Here is a 26,852-nt window from a genome sequence, read left to right as displayed (position 1 = left end):
GCAAGGATCACTGAGCTTGGTTGGAGCTCAGGAATAAAAAACATTCTGCAATTGCATAAGAGTTGGTGTGTGTGTGTGTGTGTGTGTGTGTGTGTGTGTGTGTGTGTGTGTGTGTGTGTGTGTGTGTGTGTGTGTGTGTGTGTGTGTGTGTGTGTGTGTGTGTGTGTGTGTGTGTGTTATTTCACTGTGTTATATGACTGAGCTGTTTTTAGCTTTACCCAGAAAAAAGTGTACAAAAACTCAACTCTGCAAGTCCCCTCAGGAGCAGCAATAAAGGACACTCACACTCTTGACTTATTAAACTACAGGTATATAGAAAGTGTCCAGGAGAAATTGTTATCCGACATCAGTGGTTTGTGTAAAAAAAATTACTACTATCATCACTGTGGTGTTCGTAATATTTTGTTAGGCCGAATAGCCAGATTCCTCTACAAATACAGACACCTCTATCTGCATCTCGTCACGTTGAATTAGCTTGAAGTCCTCTCCAAGGGGAAATTGGCCAGTCACTGCCAAGCCAGTCATTGATTGTTAAAGATCTCATATTATTCAAAATGCACTTTTACATGGTTTTTCAACAGGTCCCCGGTGTGTCACCAGACTCCAAAAGTATGTGAAAAAAAATCCCTCTCTCTTTTTGTCCACCTCCATCTTTCTGAAAACCTGTGTTCAAAAACCCCAGTCAGATTTCGCTCCCTTTATGACATCATGATAACGGGAGAAGCCTCGCCCCCTCATAACCAACCTTACCTAGCAGTACCTGTATCAATGATAAGCACACACCCCAGACTCCCCTGAATCTAACCAGCAGTCCCCCATATTGAGCTGGTGGGCGGTTTTTTTTTAAGACACTACACCATGAAAACATTCCCTGGTGGGGAGTTAACCTGAACATTTTTAACCTGAAAATAAGCACAATATGTGACCTTTAAATAGATCTATTTGGTTAGGGGGGGATACACGGTAAATTCAGATTACTGGCTGTCAGGTGTGGCATTTTAATGTTTTTTCCACGTTTATCGGAATATTTTTGTCAACCTTTTCACGAGCAAAGAAATGTGGAAAGATTGACCGTTTGTACAAGAGAAATGCAGCCATCCTATCAATTATCAGTGATAAATTGTAAAGCAGAGCTCAGACAGCCATCGAGCCGGGAAGAACAGACTGACGGTCGCTTCGCTTGACTTCCACCTGCCCTTGCATTGGTGCCGTCTTATCCTGATAATCCAGAGGGTTGGTCTACTAGCCTGGAAAGACTGGGATTGGGATTGGGATTAGGGATAGTAGAGTAAAGCAACAGTGGCCGGTTTTAGGCCCCCGTCTGACTTCACAAGAGTCAGATTTTGTCTGGTTGAACCACAGTCAGTCTCGGCCAACGGGAGTCATGTGATTGACTGTGTCTGTGTGGTGTGAGTCCAGCGGAAACACCGAAACAGTGGAAAAAGGCCTGAGCTGTTTGATTGCAGACCAGCCCTGTTTTTATACAGTATGCTTAAAGCTGGGCCATATGATTTCTGATTGGTCAAAGTTAACATGCGCTGACACTTTGACAAATCAGAGCGAGGCTCCGAGTCTCTGTTCTTATTGGCTGTTGGGACTGTCCATACACTTTGGCACGACTTTGTTGGTGTAGAGCGTGTCAGGGAGGGACCATAGGGGAGGGACCAAAGGGAACAAGTGGAGCGGTTGAGGTATTTGGATTCGAATCTCTATCCCTACTGCCATTTTCTCCCCAAATCCTCCACCCCAGCTTTATGGAAAGGAATAGACAAGTACTGCCACTGTGGTTTTGAAATTTGCTATAAATGTAGCTAATTTATGCATTTAAATTTATCATATATCTTTATTATATATTTTGTTTTGAGCTCCCTACCAGACTCTTTGTTTTAATAATATTTAGCAGCTCATGATCAGCCTGAATCAGACTGGCTCAATCATCAGCCTGATATATTTAGGAGCTCAACAATGAGTCAATATAGGGATGTGTGCATCAACCATGAGATTATTCTGCAACTTTTAATGATAATTTATTTTATTTTATTTTTTATTTTTTTTTCAGCAACATTCTCTGGGTCTCACTTATGAATATTTGTGGCTTTTCACTCTTTTCTATAATGCTAAACTTTTTTTATTTTATTTTTTTACTTTGGTTGGTCAAAACAAGCTATTTTGCACATTTTAGCTGTGTAGCATTTCTCAAAGACTCCCTTCATTGGTACAGGTTTGTTATATTTGGCCTGGGCAGCCGTTTGCCTGTATGCATTGCAGACAGTGGCGTGCGTTGCTCGTCATCTAGCTCCGAGCTAAGAGTCTCAAATGGATGCTGTTTTGCGCCAGCAGAGGAAGCTTTTCATTTAGCCTGCTTGCTTGGCTGATGCCATTGATCATAATGGATGAATTGGCATCGTGAAAAGCTCTCCACTTCCCCCGCGCATTCACTGTATTATACTAAGTGTATGATGTGCACGGTCAGCTGAGGACGCAGCAACTTTTCCCCTTTTGTGCACACCACTTTACCCGGTATATCAGAGAAATGCCGTGGGGAGAAGGTTGTGGATGTGTGTCAGCACCACCATGCCAGTTTAAGACGTGTTAACATATTAGGAGCTGTGTTAGACCATATTTTCGCTCTCTAGTCTGTAAGTAGCTGGCATTACCTTGTGCTTGCGTGGGTTTCTCTTCCTGTGTCTATTGTGTGTTTCCATCTCTGTAAGTTTACATGCATACACAAACAAAAAGTCACTGAGTAAGTAGGTTTGCATGTGTTAGTTAGTATTAGTTAATGGGCCATTACAGGATCCTGCGTATGTGTTGTATTTATGACATCATGTCCTAGTTACACACACACAGTAGCTCTTTAACTGCTTGGGTTTGGCTGGATTACTCTAAAGGAAAACCATTGGGGGATGTGAGTTTCATCAAAATGTGTAAGCATTTGACATAGAAACCTGCCTAGTAGAGTACGCCATGTTTGTTGTTCATTTTATTGTATCTTTTATTTTTATATTCCTTTTTTCAGTGTTTTTTATGTGTGTATGTTCATTAAAAAAATCTAAATAAAGTATTAAAAAAAAGGTTAATTAGTGAGCTTGAGGTGGTTGCTTCCAGTCTTTTGCTAAGCTAAGCTAATTAGCTCCTGGCTCTAGCTTTACAATTATTAACCAGACATGAAAGCAGAATCTTTTTTTATCTAACTCTTGCCAAGAAAGTGAATAAGCATACAGTATATTCCTAAATTTGAACGATATAGAGAGTAGATGTTGAACTGTCTGTCGTGTTGCTTTTCCATTACCCGATACAGGATAAGATCATTCTTGTCAGGCAGGCCGTGGTAAACTCAAATCAACTGTTGCAAATACGGAGATGAAATGTTAAAGTGAGAAAGATACAAGAGTTATCAGAAGCCATTTGATGTTTACGCCAAGTAAACATCACATGCTCTTCTGGGCTGGAATGACCTGATTTAGGATCAGTTTTCCCCTCCCTCAGTCTACACAGCAGCAACCCACATCACTCTTGCATAACCCTCCTGTGTGAAGTGAACTAGGCTGAGGTTAACCATGAATTAACATATTCTAAAATAGGAGGAGCTTGAGGCGGCTCTGTCTCTCTCACTCTCTGCAGTCCAGCAGTGTCCGGGTACAAAAGAGAACAAATGACTATCCTCTTCCTCTGACACTCATCACATCCTCACACTGTTGTCACAGGTAATATTACCGATCTCAAGTCACTACACAAAATACTGACACAGGAGGAGCTGACTGTATTTCACCCCCACTGTGACTGTAACGAGTAGGCTGCCTCCTTGTTGATTGTCTTGCTCTTTAAAGTTTGACAGACGTATGGACTTTGGCAGTTTATCGGTCAAATCAAATGCACTGACTTTGACACACCAAGCAAGCGCTGCTCTGTACTGGCATGAAAAAATCAACAGCCAATCGATGGCAGGAGCGTCCTAACTTAGCCCCCGTCAAGATAATGAGCAATCATCTCAAAGACTGCCTCTCAATCGTCTCATCCTCAGGGAGTCCCAGTATTGATCCCATCTGGCTCAGACACTGCTGTCAGTGAGACACATTAACACTGCTTTCATGTGATGTTCACAATTACATTATTATTATTTTTTTTTAAACAGAGTAGTTGTAGTCTGCCTGCGGTTCTATAAAATGAACAGCAACAGAATTCAAAAGGACACGTGGAAGGCACATGTCACAACAATGATGGTTGACCTCAATTTGGGCACCATGGAAACAAGAGTGGGGAAAAAAGTGTGTGTGTGTGTGTGTGTGTGTGTGTGTGTGTGTGTGTGTGTGTGTGTGTGTGTGTGTGTGTGTGTGTGTGTGTGTGTGTGTGTGTGTGTGTGTGTGTGTGTGTGTGTGTGTGTGTGTGTGTGTGTGTGTGTGTGTGTGTGTGTGTGTGTGTGTGTGTGAGTGTGTGTGTGTGTGTGTGTGTTAGGGAATATAAACATGAGACCAGAGCAGATTTTGTTTTATGTATTAACTGCATGCTGTCTAAGAGTGCAGCACATACCAGTTTAATAATGGTTATTATAACAGCTCAGTGTCACAGTTAACATGAGAGAGTTGACAAAGCGTATCCACCAATTCTGAAAAGTCCCTGTAAATCATTTTGTTAGGAGTATAGGCTTCTTCTGCACCTGCACTATCCTGCACATCGTCAAGCAGGGTTAGGGTTGTGTTGGGAAGTGTTTACATGACTTATTTCATACAATAGCATATGATTAAGAGCCTAGACATTGGAGCAGGAATGGGACCATGGATGTTAACAAATTGTGGGGAGGACTCTATTGTTTGCTGTACTTTCATTTCCACAAAATAACCAACATGCAGGTTAGCAAGATAAATATGTTGTATTTTGTGATCATATATCCTGAATCCAGGACAGGGTTTCTGTGTGAAAATGGTCTAAATAAGCCTTTCCTCGATCTCTCTTTAGAGTTGTAAGAGTGGGCCCTAAAACCAGTACATTGCAGTCTGGCTAGGCAACAGCTTCAGCTAGAAACAATTTATTGGGATGTGTCTGTTTGTTGTTCCGTCCCCTGAAGGACTCTACAGACTGCTGTTGCAGCATGGTGATGGAGTAGGACCAATTATACCACATGTCCTCATTCTGGAGCCTCTTAACATTGACAATAATGGAATCTGTTAAACCTAAATGGAGGGATGAAAACAGGTTATATCACGCCAGACTCCTGTGCTCCTCCGTGAGGCATATTTCTGCTATGACACTTCTGTTTATACAGGAAAGTCATCACAGAATATGGCTAAACAAATGTAATTACAATTTCAAATGAATATTGGTAGCCTAAAATTAAATAGATTTTCTAAATGATATTCACAATTTTACCTCTAATATTCTTCTTTCTCTAGATTTTAGACACTGTTATATTCTTCTGAGCAAAATGTTTTGGAAATATTAGGCGAATGTATGGGGCTCCTCAGAGTCAAGCAGGGAGAGGGGGGATGGAGCACGTGTGTGGACATAGACAGCCTGACTCATTCACTGTGTTTTAAAACCTCAGCTAGCAGTTGCTAAATAAACCCTCTCACCCCCCAAATGTAGCTATGGATGCAAACACACTTTGTATAACACACAAACACACACAAACGCGCACACACACACACACACACACACACACACTCACACACACACACACACACACAACAAACACACTCTAAGGGCTGTCCCTAGTACAGGTGCAGGCAAGCAGAAAGAAAGAGATGCAGCTGCAGTAAGATACATGACTACATAAACTCATACACTCACACACATACACACAAACACATGTAATGGACAGCATTTGAAAGTGACAGAAAATATGTGAAACAACCACACACCAATCACTTACTTTCACACCATGAGACTTATACAGGCGCTAATAAGTGAAAGGGCATGATAGAAAGCAAGAGCAGGTTTCTCTTCAAATTTGATTCCCTGGATGTTCCAGCTTGCAGGGAGCGTTGCCGGAATTGCATTGGCACGCTTGAGCTTGCTCATCACATTGCAAATGTGTGGTGTGTGTCTTTGTGACAGATGGAGAGAGACAGAGCAGGAGGAGGGGTGGCAAACAGGGCTATTCTGTGGCTCAGTCACATGGGAGTCCACGAGAGCCAAGTGCACAGAGGCAAGAGAGGCTGGCTATCAGTTGAGCTGCTGTGAAGATGCTATCCCGCTCCTGAGTGACACTGGGGGATACAGGTTAGCTGTTAGTGTCTAAGCAGGTGAAGGACATCCATTCATTTTAGACTGGTTATAGCCAGAAATTTATTGTCTTCTGTTAACCTTATTTGGCCTGTGTTGTGAATTGTTCAATAAAAATGCAGCTGTCTGTTACAGGCTCTCTTCTTCAGTGGATTGCTTAGGGCATTTCAACAGTAACATTCTGACATCTCGTAGCAAAAAAGGCACTGGTGTGTTAAATAACATTAATCATGGCTGCAGTCCACAATATGGAAAAGCGCATTGGGACACTTAATGGTGTAAATTATGCTAATTAATGATGACGAAGGGTCTGGGTATTGTGCATGCTGGCTCACTGTCCCACTGTCATGAACATGACATTTGAGCAGAACAAAGACATTGTTCATATTTTAGTAACAACTGCACAAATTACCTGCAGAGAAAAAGGCTTACTATGTACTTTCAATTCAAATGCATGCACTTGTATCAGTAAGCTAATAAAAGCAATTATATTCATCCATGATCAAATGTATTGCAATGCCACAATCAATAGTATATCCTATAAGTAAAAGAAGAAGAGGAGAAAGAGATGTATTGCTTCAATAAAAACCCTGTGTCCCATCCTAAGTGTCTGCCTGCCAGGTTAGGATTATTTTATCCCAGCACCGATATTTGTATTCATTTATTCGTAGCAGTTGGACCGTGTTGCTGTCTGCAGTTTCTCTTGAAATTCCACCACCTGGGCGGCTGAATGCTTCTATTGTTTATGATGATGATAACTTGTGCTGAAGCCCCTCTCTTTCCACTCTTTCATGTGCAGATTTTGTGTTTTTCTCTTCCCTTCCCGTTATGAGCTTTCCCTCAATTATTATGCTGAATGGGATAAGTCTATAATTATGCAACATCTATTTCAGGCCTCCGTGGCAAGCAAAAAGACTGTACTCTGATTGCCACTTTACCGCCTACATCATGTTATTGGACTAAACATTTTCACAAAATAGCAGATGTTCGACTGCTGTACTTCTGAGACTTGTTAGACTGACAAATGAAGAATGCCGTATCCATTGTGTTAGCCTTAAAGAGACTGAGTGTGTTGTTTACTCCCACTTTAACACATTCATATCAGATTTATACCTTGCAGCAGCTATTCTCTCCATGTTAGTTTAATAGAAAAGGGTAAATTTCTTGTGACCAAATTGACAAAGTCGAATCAAGATGAATGCATGTACACTCAACAAAAATATAAATGCAACACTTTTGTTTTTGCTCCCATTTTTCATGAGATGGACTTAAAGATCTAAAATTCATTCCAGATACACAATTGTACCATTTCTCTCAAACATTGTTCACAAATCTGTCTAAATGTGTGATAGTGAGCACTTCTGCTTTGCTGAGATAATCCATCCCACCTCACAGGTGTGCCACATCAAGATGCTGATCTGACATCATGATTAGTGCACAGGTGTGCCTTAGACTGTCCACAATAAAAGGCCACCCTGAAATGTGCAGTTTTGTCTCACAGCAAAATGCCACAGATGCCACAAGCATTGAGGGAGCGTGCAATTGGCATGCTGACAGCAGGAATGTCAACCAGATCTGTTGCTCGTGCATTGAATGTTCATTTCTCCACCATAAGCCGTCTCCAGCAACTTCGCACAGCCATTGAAGAGGAGTGGACCAACATTCCACAGGGCACAATTGACAATCTGATAAACTCTATGCGAAGAAGATGTGTTGCACTGCATGAGGCAAATGGTGGTCACACCAGCTACTGACTGGTTCTGAGTCCCCAGACCCCCAATAAAGCAAAAAAATGCACATTTCAGAGTGGCCTTTTATTGTGGACAGTCTAAGGCACACCTGTGCACTAATCATGATGTCAGATCAGCATCTTGATGTGGCACACCTGTGAGGTGGGATGGATTATCTCAGCAAAGCAGAAGTGCTCACTATCACACATTTAGACAGATTTGTGAACAATGTTTGAGAGAAATGGTACAATTGTGTATCTGGAATGAATTTTAGATATTTAAGTCCATCTCATGAAAAATGGGAGCAAAAACAAAAGTGTTGCGTTTATATTTTTGTTGCGTGTATGTCTATATGTATGGTTGTGTCTTTTTAACCCTTTACATTTGACCTAAAAAAGTGACTTATAATTGTATTCTACTTTGGAACGAGTGGGTATTGCTTAACCCCTATTTTCGATCTTGTCCTGGGCTGGTCTAAACAATATAAAGTATTTTTTAAGTTTTAAAGCAAGACAAGGCTGTAGATACTAGCCACTTTGCAAGTTCACACTGAGACACAGTGGTGCTTCAGGCTATACTAACCTGCTCACAATGGAAATGCTAAAATGCTGATGCTTAGCAGATTCATATATTGTTGTTCAATATTTATACCATATTAGTTTTATGGGGTGGGCTTGCTACTATATACAGTACCTATTGGCAATACACACAAACTAGAGCTGTGGCTAATGGGAATGTCATTGGTTTGTTAGTATTTGGTCATAAATATAATATTGAAATTTAGACCTGATAATGGCCCTAGATCAACAGCTAATGGTTTACCAAAATAATTAGAATTCATCTTGAGGGAGACATTGAGCCATTGAGCCACATTTTGTAGCTTCCATCAAAACTTGCTAGAAAAAAGTCTTTAGAAACCTGTAAAGTAGAGTAGGCCATGTTAGTTGTTTGCTTTATTTTGTCTTTTGTTTCTGTCTTCCTTTTTTTCCTTTTTTTTGAGCACACATAGAGCATAAGGCTTTACAAATAACTTGGTGCCCTTGTAGCTGAGGTTACTGTTTCCTGCAGTTCCTCTGGCTGAAGGGCCCTTTCTTGTGAGTTTTGACACTGTTATTACATCATGTTGGACTGCTGTGTTCACCCTGTGGGATCCATCTTTGTCAGGGAGAGAGCGCTAATGATGCTGAGTAATGGAGCCTCTCTTTCTCACAGCGACTAACACAGTCATCTCTGTCTCCTTCTCTTTCTTTCTTTCTTTCTCTTTCTCTCTCTTTCTCTTGCAGCTGCTGCTATGAAAGCCCTCATCACAGAGGTGAGCTATCAGCTGTCCATGTGATCACCCCTGCTGTGTTATGCTTCTTTGTCTAGTTCCTTGTTGATCCTGCACATCACTAATTACTAGTTCTTAAGTTTCAGCCAGACAGAAACAAACAAAAAGTCTTAAAAGGTCTGATCTGCGTATGTCGGGCAACACGTAATTTATGTTCATAATTTTCCAAGCTTGGTGCAGGAAGCCTGCCACAGAATACAGGATACCAGAGAGTAGTCCATTTAGATGTCACTAATCTTCGTCTTTGCTAGACAACTTGGCTCACGCTATCTTAATCCTCCTAATTTGGTCAATCCCATCCATCTGGCACTGCCGCTACTGCACTGTACTTCAAAGCAAACCCTTTAAAAAGCACTGCACAATCTCTTTTCATTTCAGTCCACTGAGGACATTTGATACTGCTTAAATACCAATTTAAACCCTAAACACTCAACATTAGAAGAACAGCAATGGAATTCTTTTGAGATTTAAAGTATCTACTGCAGCTTCTTCCATTAGAACTATTTCTAAATCATCTTAAATGACAAGCTGTGCAGTCAGACCTCATGCTATGCAAATTTAGCATTCAGTTTATAAGGGAACACGGTCTTTCAGTGAAAATCAGCTAATAACATTGAAGCTTGAAATTGCTCTCAAGCATTAAAGGTGCACTATGTAACTTTGGGTGTGTCAGAGAAGTGAACATTTTCCAAAGTATATTCTTATAACTAAAAATAAATAAACCTTCCACATAGGAAAATTGGATCCCTGGAACACTGTTGGAAGTGAGAAAGCTACCTGAAAAGTTACCGTTTCACGGTTGTTTACAGCAGCAGGGCCCACAGTTTTGTTTACTGACATGTTCTAGTCTTATATTTGGTTCCAGGTGCCTCAAAATAATTTTGTTTTGTTTTATGATGATAGAATTGTTCAATACTAAGAATTACGTTTAGAGTAAATATGTTTTGGAAACTAACTGCAGGGTCTGTGAATGTAAACAAATTCCCCTCCCCAGACACTGTATAGTGCACCTTTAATTACTGTGTCACTCCGAGTCTTTAATATTTAAGTAAGTAATGTTAAATCCTCCTGTCACCATAATGCAAGTCTTTCTGCGTCTTCTCCTCACCAGTTGCCCTCAGCCTCAGGCCAGGGAAAGAAGATTGGCCACAGAGGGGTGGATGCTTCAGGGGAAACTACTTACAAGAAGGTACTGTATAAACAGCACAGGCCAGAGTCCCTGTATATATATGTTCTGTCTGTAAACGTGTCAAGACCTGGGACTAAAATCATCTTAAAATAAGACCGTTTATTGACTGAGACAGGGAAAAGTATGTTATTTTCACCATTATTTCCCTCCGCCTCCCTAACTCCTGCCTGTCTACAGACAACATCCTCAGCCTTGAAAGGTGCCATCCAGCTGGGCATCGGTTACACTGTGGGCAACCTGAGCTCCAAGCCCGAGAGGGACGTGTTGATGCAGGACTTCTATGTCGTGGAGAGCATCTTTTTCCCCAGGTCTGTACTGCAACCAAATACACACAGTAAACCACCAGTACACATTGATTGCTTGAAAATATAAATTTGACTTTTTACTGACTTTGCATCTTTTCTGTGCCACAGTGAAGGCAGCAACCTCACCCCGGCTCACCATTTCCCAGACTTCCGCTTTAAGACATACGCTCCCGTGGCCTTCCGCTACTTCAGAGAACTATTTGGCATCAGGCCGGATGACTACCTGGTAAGGTTTGATTTGCTCGCATGTCTTATCGTCTGTATGAAAAGTGAATTATTACCTTATGAATGAGTAACAAGAGAGAAAGAGGGGAGTGTATGAACAGAAGATAGGACGAGATAGGTAGGTCTGGCCCAAATTATTCGAATATTCGAATACTCGTTCGGAAAATTAGTATTCGGAGCTTAAATTAGTATTCGGAGCTTCGTTTTTTTTTTTTTTTTTTTTTTCCAACATTTTTTTTGCAAGAAGCTAGTACTGCAATATAATGCCATCAAATAATTTTATATTTGGATATAAAAGTTAGTAATATTGTAGTAGTAGTAGTAGTATTGCTCATTTAGGAGGATATTACCTCACTAAGTGTCATAGTGCATCCATTACTTCACCTCCAAGCACATAAATCTTCAACAAAATATGCAGATACTGTCAAAATCGGTTCCAGGGAGTATATAGGGATTATTAACGTTTTTTTAATGTTGTTTTTGATGGTGTGTTTTTCTGGAACGAATATTCGCTCGGAAAAAACAACGAATATTCGAAGCCTGAAAAATGGCATTCGGGCCAGCCCTAGAGATTGGAACAGTACATGAGAAGCAGGATGGCGTCTGTACAAAAGAGGGCAGAGGGGAGCAGAGAGGGAGGGAAGGTCTGCAGCTTGTCTCTCCTCATAAGCATAGAGGACCTGGGGGGGGCTGCATGATTCAGAGCTCTGCCTTCAGCTGTCTAGCAGAATATACATTCATACACTGATTGGTCAGTGTTCCTGCGTGTTCCATGTGCACGTACCTTTCTCACACCACGTGAAAACCTCACATCCTGCCTTGTCACCGCCATCTCTTTCAGCCAGCCCGCGGCCACTGGTCACCATATGTCCACACCACAAGTCATCTTGGGGACTTGCATGTGATCACCAACTTGCTACCAGACTGACTTTTAGGATTTTGAAGTTATATGTAATGACTTTGTTTATTCAAGAAGAACTGAATCTCGCAAACAGAAACAAAAGATTGAGTTTACTTACTCTCTCACTTTCTTCTTTCTTTCTTTATCACGCCTCATTTTCATCAAGAGTTTTGACACATGTACTGGATGCTTTGAATGGAATTGGCCTAATTCATTGAGAGCATCCTTACATAGTGGACGTGCGTTCCTCTAACCATGTATTTTAGGTTGACCCTGAATCACTTAAAGTTATCCAAACGTTGTCAATGAAATATCAAATTACATTCGTAGTAATGGAGGAGCTAATGTTCCTGAAGTTTTTCCACACACTTCTACATCAGCCTATTCCACCTTTTTAAAGGAGTTTTCCATAGAGGTCTCAATGATGTGATATGGAGGAGCTTCTTTATAAGAGCTGGGCAATTCTTCATGTTAGGTGTGACAAGTCTGGCATGTGCTCTGCTTTAGTTGTTACCAGGGTTTTGAGTATGAAATAATCTTTGAACAGTCCTCCCAAGTAGAAACTGAAATCAGAGCTGTCTTATACACAGCACAAGCCACAAACAAAGAGACATATCTGAAACTATAGATTCCTGAAATGCTAAAAGATAACCAATCTCAACTCCCTGTCTTCATTCAGCGAATAGAGCTGTCATAGCGTGACATAAGGGTGGATCATTGATGTGGTGATGATTTTGGCCACTTACCAGAGGATGCCGTGCCCTGGTTAGGGCTGGTGTTCACACACAGCTGATCCAGTTCCTTCTCCAGGGTCAAGCCGTCTCTTGCTGTTTCGTATGATGTCACACACGATTCTTTAGGGTGACCTAATGGAAATATTAAGGTGTTGACATATGCAGGGCTTCAATTAATCTTGTAATGTTTCATTATTGATGAATCTGTCAACTTTTTGTTTTGTCTAAAAATTACAAAAAAAAAGAGATATGGCCAAATAGGATTTTAAGCAATGGTACTTTGTGCATTGTTAAATAAAGTGCAACAAAAAATATTATTATTACATCTACCTCATTATTTCTGTTTCTCTCTCAGCCACACTCATTATGTGCTTAATAATACACCATAATTGCTTCTCATTATTCTGCCATGATCTGCCATGAAGTCTTTGCACGTATGGTCACATGATAAGTTTGCTTGTGTGTATTAGATTTACAGGTCTTGGGCACCATTTCATATCCTATATGTTACGACATGTTATGTTGTCTGTGTTTGAGCTGGAGTGTTTCTGAAAGGAGCTCATTGTCAGCATTTTGATCCATGGGGACTATATTCATAAATGAAGGTCATCCGACAAATAAAATTCTATGTGCACGACATTTTGTAACGTGTGTAATACCAGCATATTTGCTTCTGCATAAGTGTTGTGATTAAAGAACGTAGGATGCGCCACAATATCAGATCATATTGGTAACAGTCAATTTGTTTTGAGTGCTTTTAATCAGCGTTTCTTGGTTTCTGCGTGTCCCTGCAGTATTCCTTGTGTAATGAGCCTCTGATCGAGCTGTCCAATCCCGGAGCGAGTGGCTCTGTCTTCTATCTTACAAAGGACGACGAGTTCATCATCAAGACTGTGATGCACAAGGAGGCTGAATTCTTACAGAAGCTGCTGCCTGGATACTACATGGTAAGCAAAGTGTGTGTGTGTGTGTGTGTGTGTGTGTGTGTGTGTGTGTGTGTGTGTGTGTGTGTGTGTGTGTGTGTGTGTGTGTGTGTGTGTGTGTGTGTGTGTGTGTGTGTGTGTGTGTGTGTGTGTGTGTGTATGCGCAAAAGTGTGTTTATCTGATTCTACACACTTTCAGGTTCCCATTTATTTCCCTTTTGAAGGAGCATGTACATACTGTATAGTGAACACAGATTCACGCACACTGTTTAAAATGTCCAGAAAACAAGTGTGTGTTCGCATAGCTCGGCCTGCATCACTCATGCTTTCATTTAAATGCCGACGTCCCCCTTGTTATTTTGGCATTTTAACCTCTCACTTTTCTGTAAGCCCTTGGAAATCTCTCGCCGTGACAACCTTTTCATATAAAGCCGACATAACAGCTCTATGATCTCCTGACTGAAACCTTCGGGCCATGCGATTTAAGAGACTAGCTCGCTGTATTTCTAGCAACAACTCCATGTATGTCCATGCTAATATCCCAGCTCCTTTAAGGTTCACTGCCTACAGCCTTGTGTTTGTTTATGCGTCGATGGCCGCGGCCAAAGACCATCGCAGGAATTCATTTAATCACTTAAAGGCTCAGCACATTTACGCTGACATTTTCCGTTGTTTTGGTTGTGCTCTGAAGCATTTTCTTGTAGTTTTTTTTTTCTTCAGCACTATTGGTTCTAGGAAAGAGGTTTAATGAAGGTAGAGATTCGTGCTCATGTAAGATGGCCGTAGCCCCAAGGCCAGAGCAGGTGGACAGTGGAAAAGAGACACAATAACATGACTAGACAAAGCCAATATACAATCCAATCTAATCCAACATTATTTATAAAGCATGTTTCAAAACAACAGAGTTGAGCCAAAGTGCTGCAGAGTCAAGAAGCCAAAAATAGTCACAATAACAGAATACACAATATATTATAAAAAAATAAATAAATAGAGAAATGAAAAATTGTAAAAGGTAATGAAATACACAGAAAGAAACCGTGTACAAAAGTAAATATATAGATTCTCATGCTGGGTTAAAAGCCAATTAGTAAAAATGCGTCTTTAGACTTGATTTAAAAACAGGCAGTGTGGGGACTGTCCTAAATTTAAACACACAGTAGTAAGCACAGAAATTGTAATGGATGGATGGATGCAATTGTATCGAGGTGGAGCTGTTAAGAACAACATTTCTATAAATCATCACTGCACTGTTCATGTGACGGCAACATGTAGTTTTCAGCCGTAAAAAGCTCTTCTGTTTTTGTCACAAACATAACAGACGACACGCGGGCGGCCATCGGATGAGCTCCGCATGTCTGCCACAGCTGACTGGCTGATGGTGGTGGGCTGGCGGGGGAGTCTGGCTTGCGGGCAGCATACAGATCGCAGTGATGTAACTGACTCCACTGCTGCTGCGGCTGCCGCTTCTCTGGCTTCAATGTATTTTTCTCCTCCTATAACACGCCTTAGTCTTTCTACCATCCTCCCTCGTGCTTTAGCGTCTTATCGCTCTCCCTGCCACCACCACGCTCTCACTCTGATTTATTTTCCTTTATCTCTCGCTCTGCCGCGTGTTTTTTTTAATCCACTCTTTTCTCCGACCTTCGTTTCATGTTTATATTTGCCCCCCCATATATCTCTCTCTCTCTACCTCCCCCTATTTCCTCTTTCCTCATGTGTCCCTGTTGTTGGCTTGTCACAGCTCTGCACTCTTCACATTGACAGAGGGGTCGGTCATGTGTGGCTGAGGGCAGGGGATGCTCTTTCTCTCCCTCTCTCTCTCTCACTCTCTCTCTCTCTCTCTTTCTGCAGTCTATTTCGCTGCTCTCTCTACCAGCGTTCTCTCGTTTGAAGGTCGTTCACAGAATGGCTTGCAAGTGCTTGCTCCTTTTTAGCCACACTCGCGCATTCATCCTTCTTTTCTCCCCTGCTTTCTTTCTCCTCTTGAAGTCGTTTGTACTTCTCGATACTCGGTGATATTCCCATTTGGGCCACAGCTCTCTCTCTCTTTTTCACTCTCTCTCTTTTCATTTCTCTAATGGGACTGAGCTGGGCTAGGTCCCAAGGTCAAAGGAGGGTTTGTAGATTGAGGGAAGAGCCTGTTTTGAGTAAAGGCATAGGGGAAGGTGGGGTGATTTGTGGATTTTGGAAGTTGCAAAACCCATTGTTTCTAGAAAACCGTGGAAGAAATTGGAAATGTGACCACATATTTAAGAAGAGCCGTCCATTTGACTCATCCTGTAAAGAAGGGAGACACAAGGAATAAGATATAAGCACGTTTAAGCTCAAAAAACTGTGTTTTGCCTTTCAAAGTAAAATTTCCATGATCAAGGTTTTTTGATTATTGTGTCTGAACAATTATAGACACGTTTGAAAACATTTGACACATGTTTTAGTGCTTTGGTATGCTACACTTTGAGTCTATATAGTTAGCACAATGTCAACCCTAAATTGCTGCATCATGCCTATTATCCAAAATTCTGGGGATGGGGTGATTTGTGCGCAAGGGCCTGGGTGAGTTATAAGTAAGTAAGTAAGTAAAATGTATTTATAAAAGCACATTTATGACAGTTTGCACTGTCCAAAGTGCTGTACATAGTGCATTCAGTAGGTAAACAATGAAGGTACAATAACAATAACCAAAATAAAAGACGTAAAGCCCATACATCCACATAAACACAGATAGTAGTGCAGAGGTAAGATAGTTAATGGGGAGGAAACACCAGGGTGTACATATGGGTTTTGAGCCTTGATTTAAAGGCAGAAATGTAGGGGGAATCACATTTGTCAGGTGGCAGTTGGTTCCACAAGCACGGAGCAACTAGTGCAAAGTACATTTCTGAGAGTTGTGCCAGTGGCATGGCTGTATACGCTGGTCACCAAAAGAAAGTGATTGTCTACAGTAGCTCAGAAGAGAGTGACATCTCAATTCCACTTAACGACACCACTGATGAGAGTTCAGATGGCCAGAAAGATGATGATGGTGACTTTGGGGTGATTTGTGCGACAAGACAACTTTTTTTCCGAAAGCTATATTTCTTAAACAGTTTATTCCAGATCCAAAGTTTTTATTGCCAGGGATGCACAACATCCTGAAATATATGTACATATTTGAGTTGGAGACATAACTGTCAAGGCCTCACTTTAAAATCACTTTGAGTAAAAAGTTGCACAAATCACCCCACCTTCCCCTATTTATGTTAAAAAAAAAAAACACTTATTTAATTAGTATTTCTATTTTTTTTTTGTTAATTCTGTTATTGCATATGTCATCGTCTTGCCATCATTGTATTACATAGGTTGTTTGTATGTAATACATTAACATGGCATTGGGCTGCATTGTTGTTTTTTATCACTTAATCATCCAATCATTTTCTCTAATAATCAGTTTTTCATTCAGTTAATAAAATGTCAAAAAAAAAAAGGTTACATTATGTATCATGTATTACCTAACATCCAAGGTGAAATTCTTGTTTTTTGGTGTTGTATAATACACAGCCTATCTCACAAGCACAATCATCTTATTTTCATACAACACAAAGGAAGCATCAAACCCCAAATGAGAAGCCAGAAGCAGAGAATACTTCCTTTTAGGGCCAAAATACATTACTGATATGCTGATAAGTTATGAACCGTCCAGAGCCCTTAGGTCGTCTGGGACAGGTCTACTTACAGTCCCTAGAGTTAGGACTAAACGAGGAGAAGCAGCTTTTAGTTTTTATGCACCAACAATCTGGAACAAACTCCCAGAGAACTTGAGGTGTGCTGCAACTCTCAGTTCTTTTAAATCGAGTCTGAAGACTTTTTTGTTTCCATTTTAACCTGCAATTTTCATTCTATTTGCTTCTTTTATTAAATCCAGTTTTCATGTTTTTATTTTTTTTAATTTTTTATTTGCTTCTTTTAATCGCTTTTAAATGTTTTATAATGTGTTTTATGTATTCTAATCTTGCCCCTGTAAAGCACTTTGAGTGGCCTTGTGTCTGAATTGTGCTATATAAATAAACTTGCCTTGCCTTGCCTTGCCTTGCCTTCATTTTTTTTAATCCATTATCTCATGCCCTCTTCTCCAGAACTTGAACCAGAACCCTCGCACTCTGCTGCCAAAGTTTTTCGGCCTCTACTGCGTGCAGTCGGGCGGGAAGAACATCCGCGTGGTGGTGATGAACAACGTCCTGCCCCGCGCCGTCCGCATGCACCTCAAGTTTGACCTGAAGGGCTCCACCTACAAGAGGAGAGCCTCCAAGAAGGAGCGGGAGAAGGCCAGGCCCACCTTCAAAGACCTGGACTTCATGCAGGACCTGCAGGAGGGACTCATGCTGGACCAGGACACTTACAACGCGCTGGTCAAGACCCTGCAGAGGGACTGTCTGGTGAGTTGGATAGTTAAGTTAAGTTACTTTATTAGTCCATTGCTACATTGAAACTTCGGAGGGGGTCAGAGTGCAGGGTCAGCCATAGTACAGTGCTGCTGGAGCAGTTTGAGGTTAAGTGTCTTGTTCAGGGACACATGGTAGAGATGGTGGGCACCGTACATGTAATACCAGCCACCACTAATAAACCCCTCCTGTCTGGTGCCGGGGATCAAACCAGCTAGCTCATAGTTACTGGTCGGCTCCTCTTTTCCTCTAGGCCATCCTACCACCCTGGAAAGAGGGAGAAGGAAACATTACGGTTACTGTGTAAAAATACTCTCCAGTTTCTCCACTTTTGTTTTTGTGTTGGCAGAAAGGATAAGGGGGAACTAACTTAGGGGGAGACATCAAAGGTGTTTTATAGATTCTGAAGGAGGGTCCATATAACACCATGATCAAGAGTCCCCAGAGAGAGAGAGAGAGAGAGAGAGAGAGAGAGAGAGAGAGAGAGGCAGAAATGGTTGGAGGGAAGATAAGTAGGTTGAAGTATTGGAAAAAGTGATATACTGTATATAAAGGGGCCTCAAGGAGAAATAAGTGGATAAAGGGACATAAAGTAGAAAGTCGACAAAGGAAAAACTTACGTTGCCCTGATTAATTAAAAAGGATCATGGAGGGAGGGAGCTGCTGAAGAAAGCAAGGGAAAGAAATTACCAATGATCGCTATTTATGAGAGTGCTTGGCATTCCCAGGATCCTTCACTATAAATTAGAGCTTTGTTACAAGTTAGAGGTTTAACAACGGTGTCTGGTCTGGTCTGGCAGCAGGCCTGCCCTTGGCTTGTAAATCAACCCCCTCACCTCTTACCTTTAAAGTGCATGTGCCTGGCTGGTAGGTACTATATGAATATGTGCACACACTGGTTTTCGCATACATTGTTTACAAGTATGTGCATCGCGTGTCCATGTTTAGCTCTGTGTCTTCTACACAGCGTTAACCACAAGTGTCACAGGTCTTGTTCCCAAGTGTCAGTCAATAACTGCACACTTGACACCTGTCCGTATGTGTCTTTTTGCTTCAGGTGCTGGAAAGTTTCAAGATTATGGACTACAGTCTGCTGCTCGGGGTCCACAACATGGACCAGGCGGAGAGGGAGAGGCAGATGGAGGGGGGCAGTGATGAGAAGAGGCCTGTGATGCAGCAGAAGGCCCTATACTCCACAGCCATGGAGTCTATCCAGGGGGGAGCGGCCTGTGGAGGGGCCATCGACACTGACGACATGTGAGTTTAGCCCGCAGAGGCAAGAGGCTGTCAATTTCGATTCAAAAAGCTTTATTGGCATTACTCCAATTTGCTGTCACCCAAAGGAGCCAGATATTTTTGTGACTGCTGGCACCTAAAGAAAACGGAAGTTCATGTCTCAGACTTGCACTTTTATGCCATATTAAAGGTGGAGTCAGCTATTCTGGAGAAAGCTTGTTGTCAAAGTCAGTGAATACTGTATATCCGTCACACAAGCCACTATCTGTCTCTACTGTGCTTGCGTTGAAAGAAAAATCTTGTGTTGATACAAAGCCTAGGCTCTATAAACCCATCTCTTCTCCTCTGCCTACTCCCATCAATTTGTGCCTAAATGTTTATTACTAACATTAATAATAGTATTAATAATAATAATAATAATAATAATAAGCACATATGTAAACAAAGTGACTCCGACAGACCCACCATAGCTAGCAACAATGCTATTGATATAGGCCAAGATTTATCGCTATGAAAAGACAGGTTTTTAAAGTAGTAGTGTAGAAAGTGTGACAATAAGCCGGTCAATATTTAAATAGGTGTTGAAGCCAAATCGTTAACAAAGCCAAAGTATAAGTTGATCAGTAGTTTAGCCCTTTAACGGTAGCATTGTTGCTCACTACAGTGTGTCAGTCTAAGACACTTTGTTTACACACCCGTTCACAGAGCCTAGGCTGTGTATTAACACCAGATTATTATTTTCTTCTGCACACACACACAGTACAGACAAAACCCAGACAAAGTGATTTTGAATCAAAAAATTGTCAAAAACAGAAACAGAACAAGCCCTTTTTGTACTCTATAAAATATATGAGACAAAATAATCTGATAAAACAATAATCAAGAGGAAATTTAAAGTGTGACACCAACAAGGTTTTCTCCACATTTAACATTGAAACATCATAGGCTGTACTTTGGCTCTGTGTGGATAAAAAGGTCTGAACCCTGCTAGCTATGAAATGAAGGAAATTGCCTTAGTCCAAGAGATTTTAGATGAAGGAGAGTATGAATTATTGAACGTAATAGGCACGGCACGAATACTCCAAATGCAAAGACCTCACGACACACTTTTCATTTGATTTTGATTTTGCTTCTCATTTAAGGATGGGCGGTATTCCTGCTGTGAACGGAAAAGGGGAGCGACTTCTTCTCTACGTCGGACTCATTGACATCCTGCAATCCTACAGGTAACCGTCACAGTGATCATGTGATCACACACGTGGTCACCACGGATCTTCAGCTATCTATACTGTAATACGGTGTGACACAGGCTGGAGATGGAAGTCAAATACTTACATGCATGTATTTGCCCATACGCTGAAACAACATCATCACTGCAGACAGCACATTCATTTGCTTCTATTCATTTGACCACTGCCCCTAATATACGTGTAAGACATTTTTAAAGGTTGACTATGCAACATCTTCATTAAAAATGAAATTATAGAGTCACACAAAAATAATCTGACTCAATTATCACTTCTGCCTCACTAGAATGTGTGGTGGTGTGTTTACTGCACTGATATGTACTGTATGTCTAACTGGAAAGAGTCCTCCCTCCAGCGATTTTCCCTGGCGAAGTAGCAGGGAGGAGCTTGGGTGGAGCTTGGACCTGAGTATTCTGTTTACAAACCAATACCAACGAGTGCTACTATGTAAAATACAGCCAGAGAGAGGACCGTGCAGATAAACACACCACCACATATTCTAGTGAGGCAGAAGTGATCATTGAGAGGGATTATTTTTGTGTCATTAAAATGTTGCATAGTCAATCCAAATAAAAGGTATTTAAAAAATAATATTGCATACTACTGTGTTAAGCTGTGCCTCTCTTTGTTTCCACAGGCTAATCAAGAAACTGGAGCATAGCTGGAAGGCTTTGGTTCACGACGGGGTGAGTTTTTTGAAAGTATTGTACAAAGAGACACAGCCACAGTCCAATACAGGACCATTCAGAATGCAGCAGACTTTTTTGGTGTTGGGATCTTTGTGTCTTTGAGGACTTTCATTGGCTTCGAGTGTGACTTCATTGTTTTATTTATAGAACAGGCCGTCTGTTTATGTGTATTTCTTGTCAGCGTGTCCATCCCCTTTTCCGTTCATTTTTCATCTCCTTCCATCTGTATGGCTAAAACTGTTCATATCCTGCAGCCCTGGTAGCTCTCCCTGTATATCAAGCGTTTATTGAAAAAATACTAGCAAGCTTATTGTGCACATTAATATCATAATGGGTGTGTTTCCGAATTAAAACGTATGAGAAGTTAGCTGTTAGCAAAGCTGTGGATTACTGAATTATATAAGGCCTTAAAAATGAGCTATTACTGCATTTTGCTTATATTAGATCGCCTACTCATTACTTAATTTTAAAATTAAATTAAATGAGTCAACCAGACAGTATTCAGGGATAGTATGAATACATTCACTCTCTCCACTACGTCACTTCCTGATCTCTCAGCTCTGAAGCAGCAGGCATCTCTACATCTACTCCAGTTATGTGTCATTCTCATCAACACCATTGTCCCCCCCTCCCATCATCGCACACGATATGTGTGGGGGTGCAGACAACCCCGTAACAGCCTCCTGTGCGTCACTGCTGCTGACGATAATATGGCTACTTATCATCACTCACTCAGTTTGGTGAATGCCTTCATTAGATGTTACTCACAGTGAGGTCCATAATAGCAGAGCTACTGGCCCAGCACTTCTCCCTCGGTGTCCGCAATCCCTCTGTCTTTTCTAAACCAAACACCAAGTGTCACCTGTCTGCTGGCCGAGCCGGCTGCACCATAAATAATGAAGAGACGTGTCCGTGGCCTGGTCTGACCGGGCTTTGTGCTGTCATTAAGTTGTCTTTTTTGTACAATTTGTTCAGTCTAGAAAAGAATAAAGGGGCACAGGGACACTAAGGGAAGTATAGACAGTGTAATCCCCTCTAAGCCCAGGTTCGATCAGTGTTATTCATGCACAGTTTGTTGAATAATCTCTCCATGTCTCCCTCAGGACACCGTGTCAGTCCACCGGCCAGGCTTCTACGCCGATAGGTTCTTCAAGTTCATGAGCAGCAACGTTTTCAAGAAGAGCTCCTGTGAGTTTGAAAATCACGTTGAGACAGACACTGCCTTACATAGTCAAATGGTGCTGTGTGGGAAGAGGCACAGACACAAATGTCAGATGCTAAGCTTTTTGTCTGTTTCACTACCAAGCCTTGACTGGAAGATCAGATACAGTAGCTGACTGCTTAATTGGGTGCCGCTTCAAGTCATGTGCAGAGTTAAACATCCATTTGACACTCGTGCAGTTTTTTCTTTTTCATCCTTTTTCAAGGATTTTCACATAACAAGAAAGGAGGGCAACTCATGTAAAAACCTTTTAGCTTTTACTTCTAATGACAATTGAAGTAGGACCAGTATATACTATATAAAAGTTTATAGATAGATATAGAGATATAGATACAGTATATTGCAGTTTCGCAATCTACATACATTAATTAACAGTTGGAATTAATCCCCTGATACTCTGCAGTGGTCAATCTCTTCAGTCGGATTAGTCAAAATTAGTTATGCCTTTTATTTTGAAATATAACATCTGACTGTTCATTAGAGCCCAACCCTACCACATCCAGATCTCACCCAGCGTTATCGCAGCAATATGAAGGTTCAAACCAAATGCAAAGTGAGAAAAGTAAAAAAAAAAAAAATTAGGATCAACATATTTAGTTAAATCTGGTTTATTTTATAATTGACAGCACAATATACCATATCATCATGTTTATGTACATTTACGTGTTAATGTTCATTGTCCCTCAGCTCTGAAGTCATCTCCATCCAAGAAGGGTCGCGCGTCGCTGTCGGTGCCAAAGTGTGCCGGCCCTGGAGCGGCCTGGTCAGCCAGCCAGCTGCCCTCTGAGAGAGACGAGAACATCTACGACCTAAGAGGAGCTCGCAGCTTCCCAACGCTGGAGGACGAGGGTAAAACACACACTTTATACAGTGTTGCCCCTGATTTTAAAACAACCGGCTTGTAGTTTTTGCCATGGGAAACACAGACCACTTCACAAGCTGAACAACATGATGGTGGTAAAAGCAACAACAACAAAAGATTAGTAGGTAATAGTACCTTTCTCAAAGGTGAAAATAATCAATAATGTTTGTGTCCGTGTGCCTGTGTGTGTGTGTGTGTGTGTGTGTGTGTGTCCGTGTGCCTGTGTGTGTGTGTCTCTGTGTCTCTGTCTACCCTCCAGGGCGACCAGACCTTCTTACATGTACTCCTCCATCGTTCGAAGAGGCCACCACAGCCTCAATTGCCACCACCCTCTCTTCCACCACCTCTCTGTCCATCCCCGAGAGGTCCCCCTGCGACACAGCCGAGCACCCCCGCTACAGGTGCTGACACACACACACACACACACACACACACAAACACACACACAAACACATCATCTATTGCAATCAAATAGCCTTGCATTTATTTCATATCATTGTTGCCAGGAGAGATGTAGTCACTTGCATGTTGACGTGTAAATCGGTTTTAATTCATTGTTTAGTATGAAATATAACATACAGACATAGAAAGTCATTATTTTGTTTTCTTTTTTTTGTGTTTACTTAATTTGATCTGAACGGTTCTACCAGGATTTTGTGTGAACAAGTCCTCTTTTCACCGTAGTACATCATTCTTTAGCTGGGTAATCCTTCCAGCCTGTACTGACACTATGTCCTCTGTCTCCAGGAGGCACACCCAGTCTGTCAGCCATGACGGGAGGTGAGTCGGGAGCATGAACGCTGCTCTTACTTACATAAAACTTTTTGAAGTAGTTTTTCTTTCTCCACTACAAAGTCTCAAGTGTTGTTAGCTTCATGTTTTCACAGCATTAGACATTTCTGGGTGTGGTGGAGGGGTGGGTAGGAGAGAAAATGTGAGGTCAGCCTGTTGGTGGGTGTGTTTTATGAGAAAGCTTACTGTTGCTAAGATGCGGTGGATATGTTTGTTTTTCACCAGTTTCATTTCCTCTTGTTATTTCGTGTGTGCTTGTTTGTGCGCAGGACCCAGGAGGAGCTGCGTGTGCGTGAGGAGGATCAGCAGACCATCACAGTGGAGGTGGAGTTAAAGAGACGCGACAGTGAGCCCAACATCCACGTTCCACAGCCTTCACCCGAAGCCAGGTACACAAGAAACACAATGGCTCACTTCATGTTGTTCATAGGTGAAACTGATAAGACATACAAGTAAAGGAGATGGATGCACTTAAAGGAGATAGATCTGACTGATGCAAGTGTCAGTCTGTTATTGAATGAGGTAGATTACAAACTGATATAGGTTTTCTATGGATTTTGAATCTAATATAAGACAAATTACAAAAAAAATTAAATAAATGATTTGTGCAGACTTGTGGTGCACGTGTGAAGGATGGTGTCGTATCAAATTCTTTCTTTACATGACACCAATTCAAACTAACCATTATTACTACGAGAAATCATTTTTTCGAAAAGTAAAAAATGTGTCCGAATGGGAATTATCCCCATGTTTCCCTATTCAGTGCACTTTTAAACACAACAACTCTTCATATTATAAAATATATGTCCACGTACTGACCATAAATATGATCATGACACACACATGTCTGTATCCTTTTCGGTGTAAACAATGAGTAAAAGAGTCAGCACTGTCATATTCTATCAGCATGCATGTGACCCCAATACAGGAAAGATAAGCTGCAGCGATGTAACGAGTCCCGCATGACCCAAATCATCAATATGACTCAGTTTGACACTGCACTATAAATAACCTGCTATCAATGTCCCACCTGGGCTCTGCCTGATGTTAGATTAGCACACCTCACCTCACCACACACACACACACACACACACACACACACACACACACACACACACACACACTCACACACACACACAGAACTCTAGGGGCCCACTGTTATGGACAAATAAATGTCACTGGAACTGTGTGGAGCAGGCATCCGCGAGTCAGTAATCAGGTTGTGAGAGAATGTACACATGCATGTTAATTGGTGTTGTGTGTATAAGCAGTGTGTTTTTGTATGGGGTAACACTGTGAGGCAGACACGGGTGCCCAAGGAGCCCCGAACCAGCCACTAGAAGTAGGGCAGTGGGACAGGATGCCTATGGGGCCTTGGGCTGCTCTCATAACAATGGAATGACCTGACACTTTGCACGTTGTAACCTCCTTTTTAATTCAAGTTAATTGGTTTGGCATTTTAGCTTCATTTGAAAGTGAAATTACATTAGAAAAAAATGAAAACTGCGGGGAGAGACGTAACTCAAAGACACATCACATGGAGAAACAACTGTCTGGTTTAAGTCGCAGGAAATGAAACTAAATACACACACAGCGCTGATAATTACATAGCAGTGATGCTCACGTGTATACTGAGGTGAGGTCAGTAAGGATCAGAGTGTGAGCGCAAAGGGAAACCAACTGTATGATTTGGTCTGATGCTGAGAAGGAGGTGGCTAGACATACGGCCTGGGGCGCAATAAGGAGGGCTGTAGAAGAGTAAAAACACAAATATACCGAAGCAGAAACTAATGAATGCTGGTGAGTCTGATATACAGAGAGGCATAAATACAGTACATGTAGGTAGTAATGTGTGATGGGGTTGAAAGAGAGACTTTCTGCAAGGCCACAGCCATCCTATACCTATCATTCATTTAGCCAATCAGTTCTCACCGAGATGCCAACTTTGCTTTTGTGCCTGAGTGGCCAGCTGCCGGGCTTTTCGTTTTGAGGGGCTAAAGCTCAGAAGCTGAGAAAGCAACATGGATGGCCATTAATCCTTCATAATATTTGATGATCTGGCCAGGAACAATAAACGGTTGGGGCAGCACACAGCCAGCTGGTAAATTGTGGCAACTCACATCTAGCTAGAAATCGATACAGGTATCACAAAATGACATATGACGATAAAATGCTGTTTCGATTTGTTTTGCACAGCCCTAGCAGAAATGTAACCATGTATCCATACAGCTCCATGTTAAACTCTATCCCCCCCAAAGCCTTGTGGATGGGGGAGTCCACCATGTCACATTATGAAAACCCTGGATATACACAAACTCTCTGACAATCCCATTTCCGCCTTCCCACAGTGAGGTGGTTCAGGAAGTAGCCGGCGCCGAGGCCCCAGACGTTCCCGATGCCGCAGTCCCTTCCAGCTCTTCACCAGCACTTGAAGAAGCAGCTGCTGCCTCCTCTTCCTCCTCTTCTGTCCCAGCCGAGCCCTCTCCTGCTCCAGGGGCGGCCACGGAGACCCCGCCCAGTCCCAAGGTGGTGGTGGTGGAGGCAGACAGGGCCAGCCAGGTGTCCGGCTCAGGGTGCACCAGCCAGGCCTCAGTTGATGACGAAGATGACGTGCCAATAACAGATATCTACTTTGTAAGAGAAATCCTCCACGTACACACAAACAAACATTTGAAAATTATTAAAGATGTCACCCCTGTTAGGATGAAAGTATAGGCACATTTTTACTTTTTTTTATTTAGCCTGCAAATCATCTTTAACATTTGAACAAAGTGTTTTGGGCTACTTGGAGATATGTTTGTAATAAACACTGTATTTATGATCTAAA

At 41.7% G+C, this 26,852-nt stretch overlaps 1 protein-coding gene across 1 annotated transcript in view; it reads left to right on the top strand.

Moving 5' to 3' along the window:
* Nucleotides 1-26,852, top strand: part of pip5k1ca (phosphatidylinositol-4-phosphate 5-kinase, type I, gamma a) — a gene marked incomplete at its 3' end in the record, with an annotated part of 40,011 nt that overhangs the window by 7,684 nt on the left and 5,475 nt on the right. The window contains exons 2-16 of the mRNA XM_080032837.1: nt 9,236-9,264; nt 10,394-10,471; nt 10,649-10,779; nt 10,885-11,002; nt 13,431-13,583; nt 17,672-17,971; nt 19,035-19,234; nt 20,356-20,439; nt 21,098-21,146; nt 22,253-22,337; nt 23,059-23,220; nt 23,493-23,634; nt 23,981-24,013; nt 24,295-24,414; nt 26,374-26,659. Coding sequence (XP_079888963.1) covers nt 9,236-9,264; nt 10,394-10,471; nt 10,649-10,779; nt 10,885-11,002; nt 13,431-13,583; nt 17,672-17,971; nt 19,035-19,234; nt 20,356-20,439; nt 21,098-21,146; nt 22,253-22,337; nt 23,059-23,220; nt 23,493-23,634; nt 23,981-24,013; nt 24,295-24,414; nt 26,374-26,659 — 1,970 coding nt within the window. The remainder of the gene's footprint in view (nt 1-9,235; nt 9,265-10,393; nt 10,472-10,648; nt 10,780-10,884; nt 11,003-13,430; nt 13,584-17,671; nt 17,972-19,034; nt 19,235-20,355; nt 20,440-21,097; nt 21,147-22,252; nt 22,338-23,058; nt 23,221-23,492; nt 23,635-23,980; nt 24,014-24,294; nt 24,415-26,373; nt 26,660-26,852) is intronic.

Source organism: Ammodytes marinus (assembly GCF_949987685.1).
Source record: "Ammodytes marinus genome assembly, chromosome: 8".
Lineage (NCBI taxonomy): Eukaryota > Metazoa > Chordata > Actinopteri > Uranoscopiformes > Ammodytidae > Ammodytes > Ammodytes marinus.
This window is presented reverse-complemented; position numbering and strand designations above follow the sequence as displayed.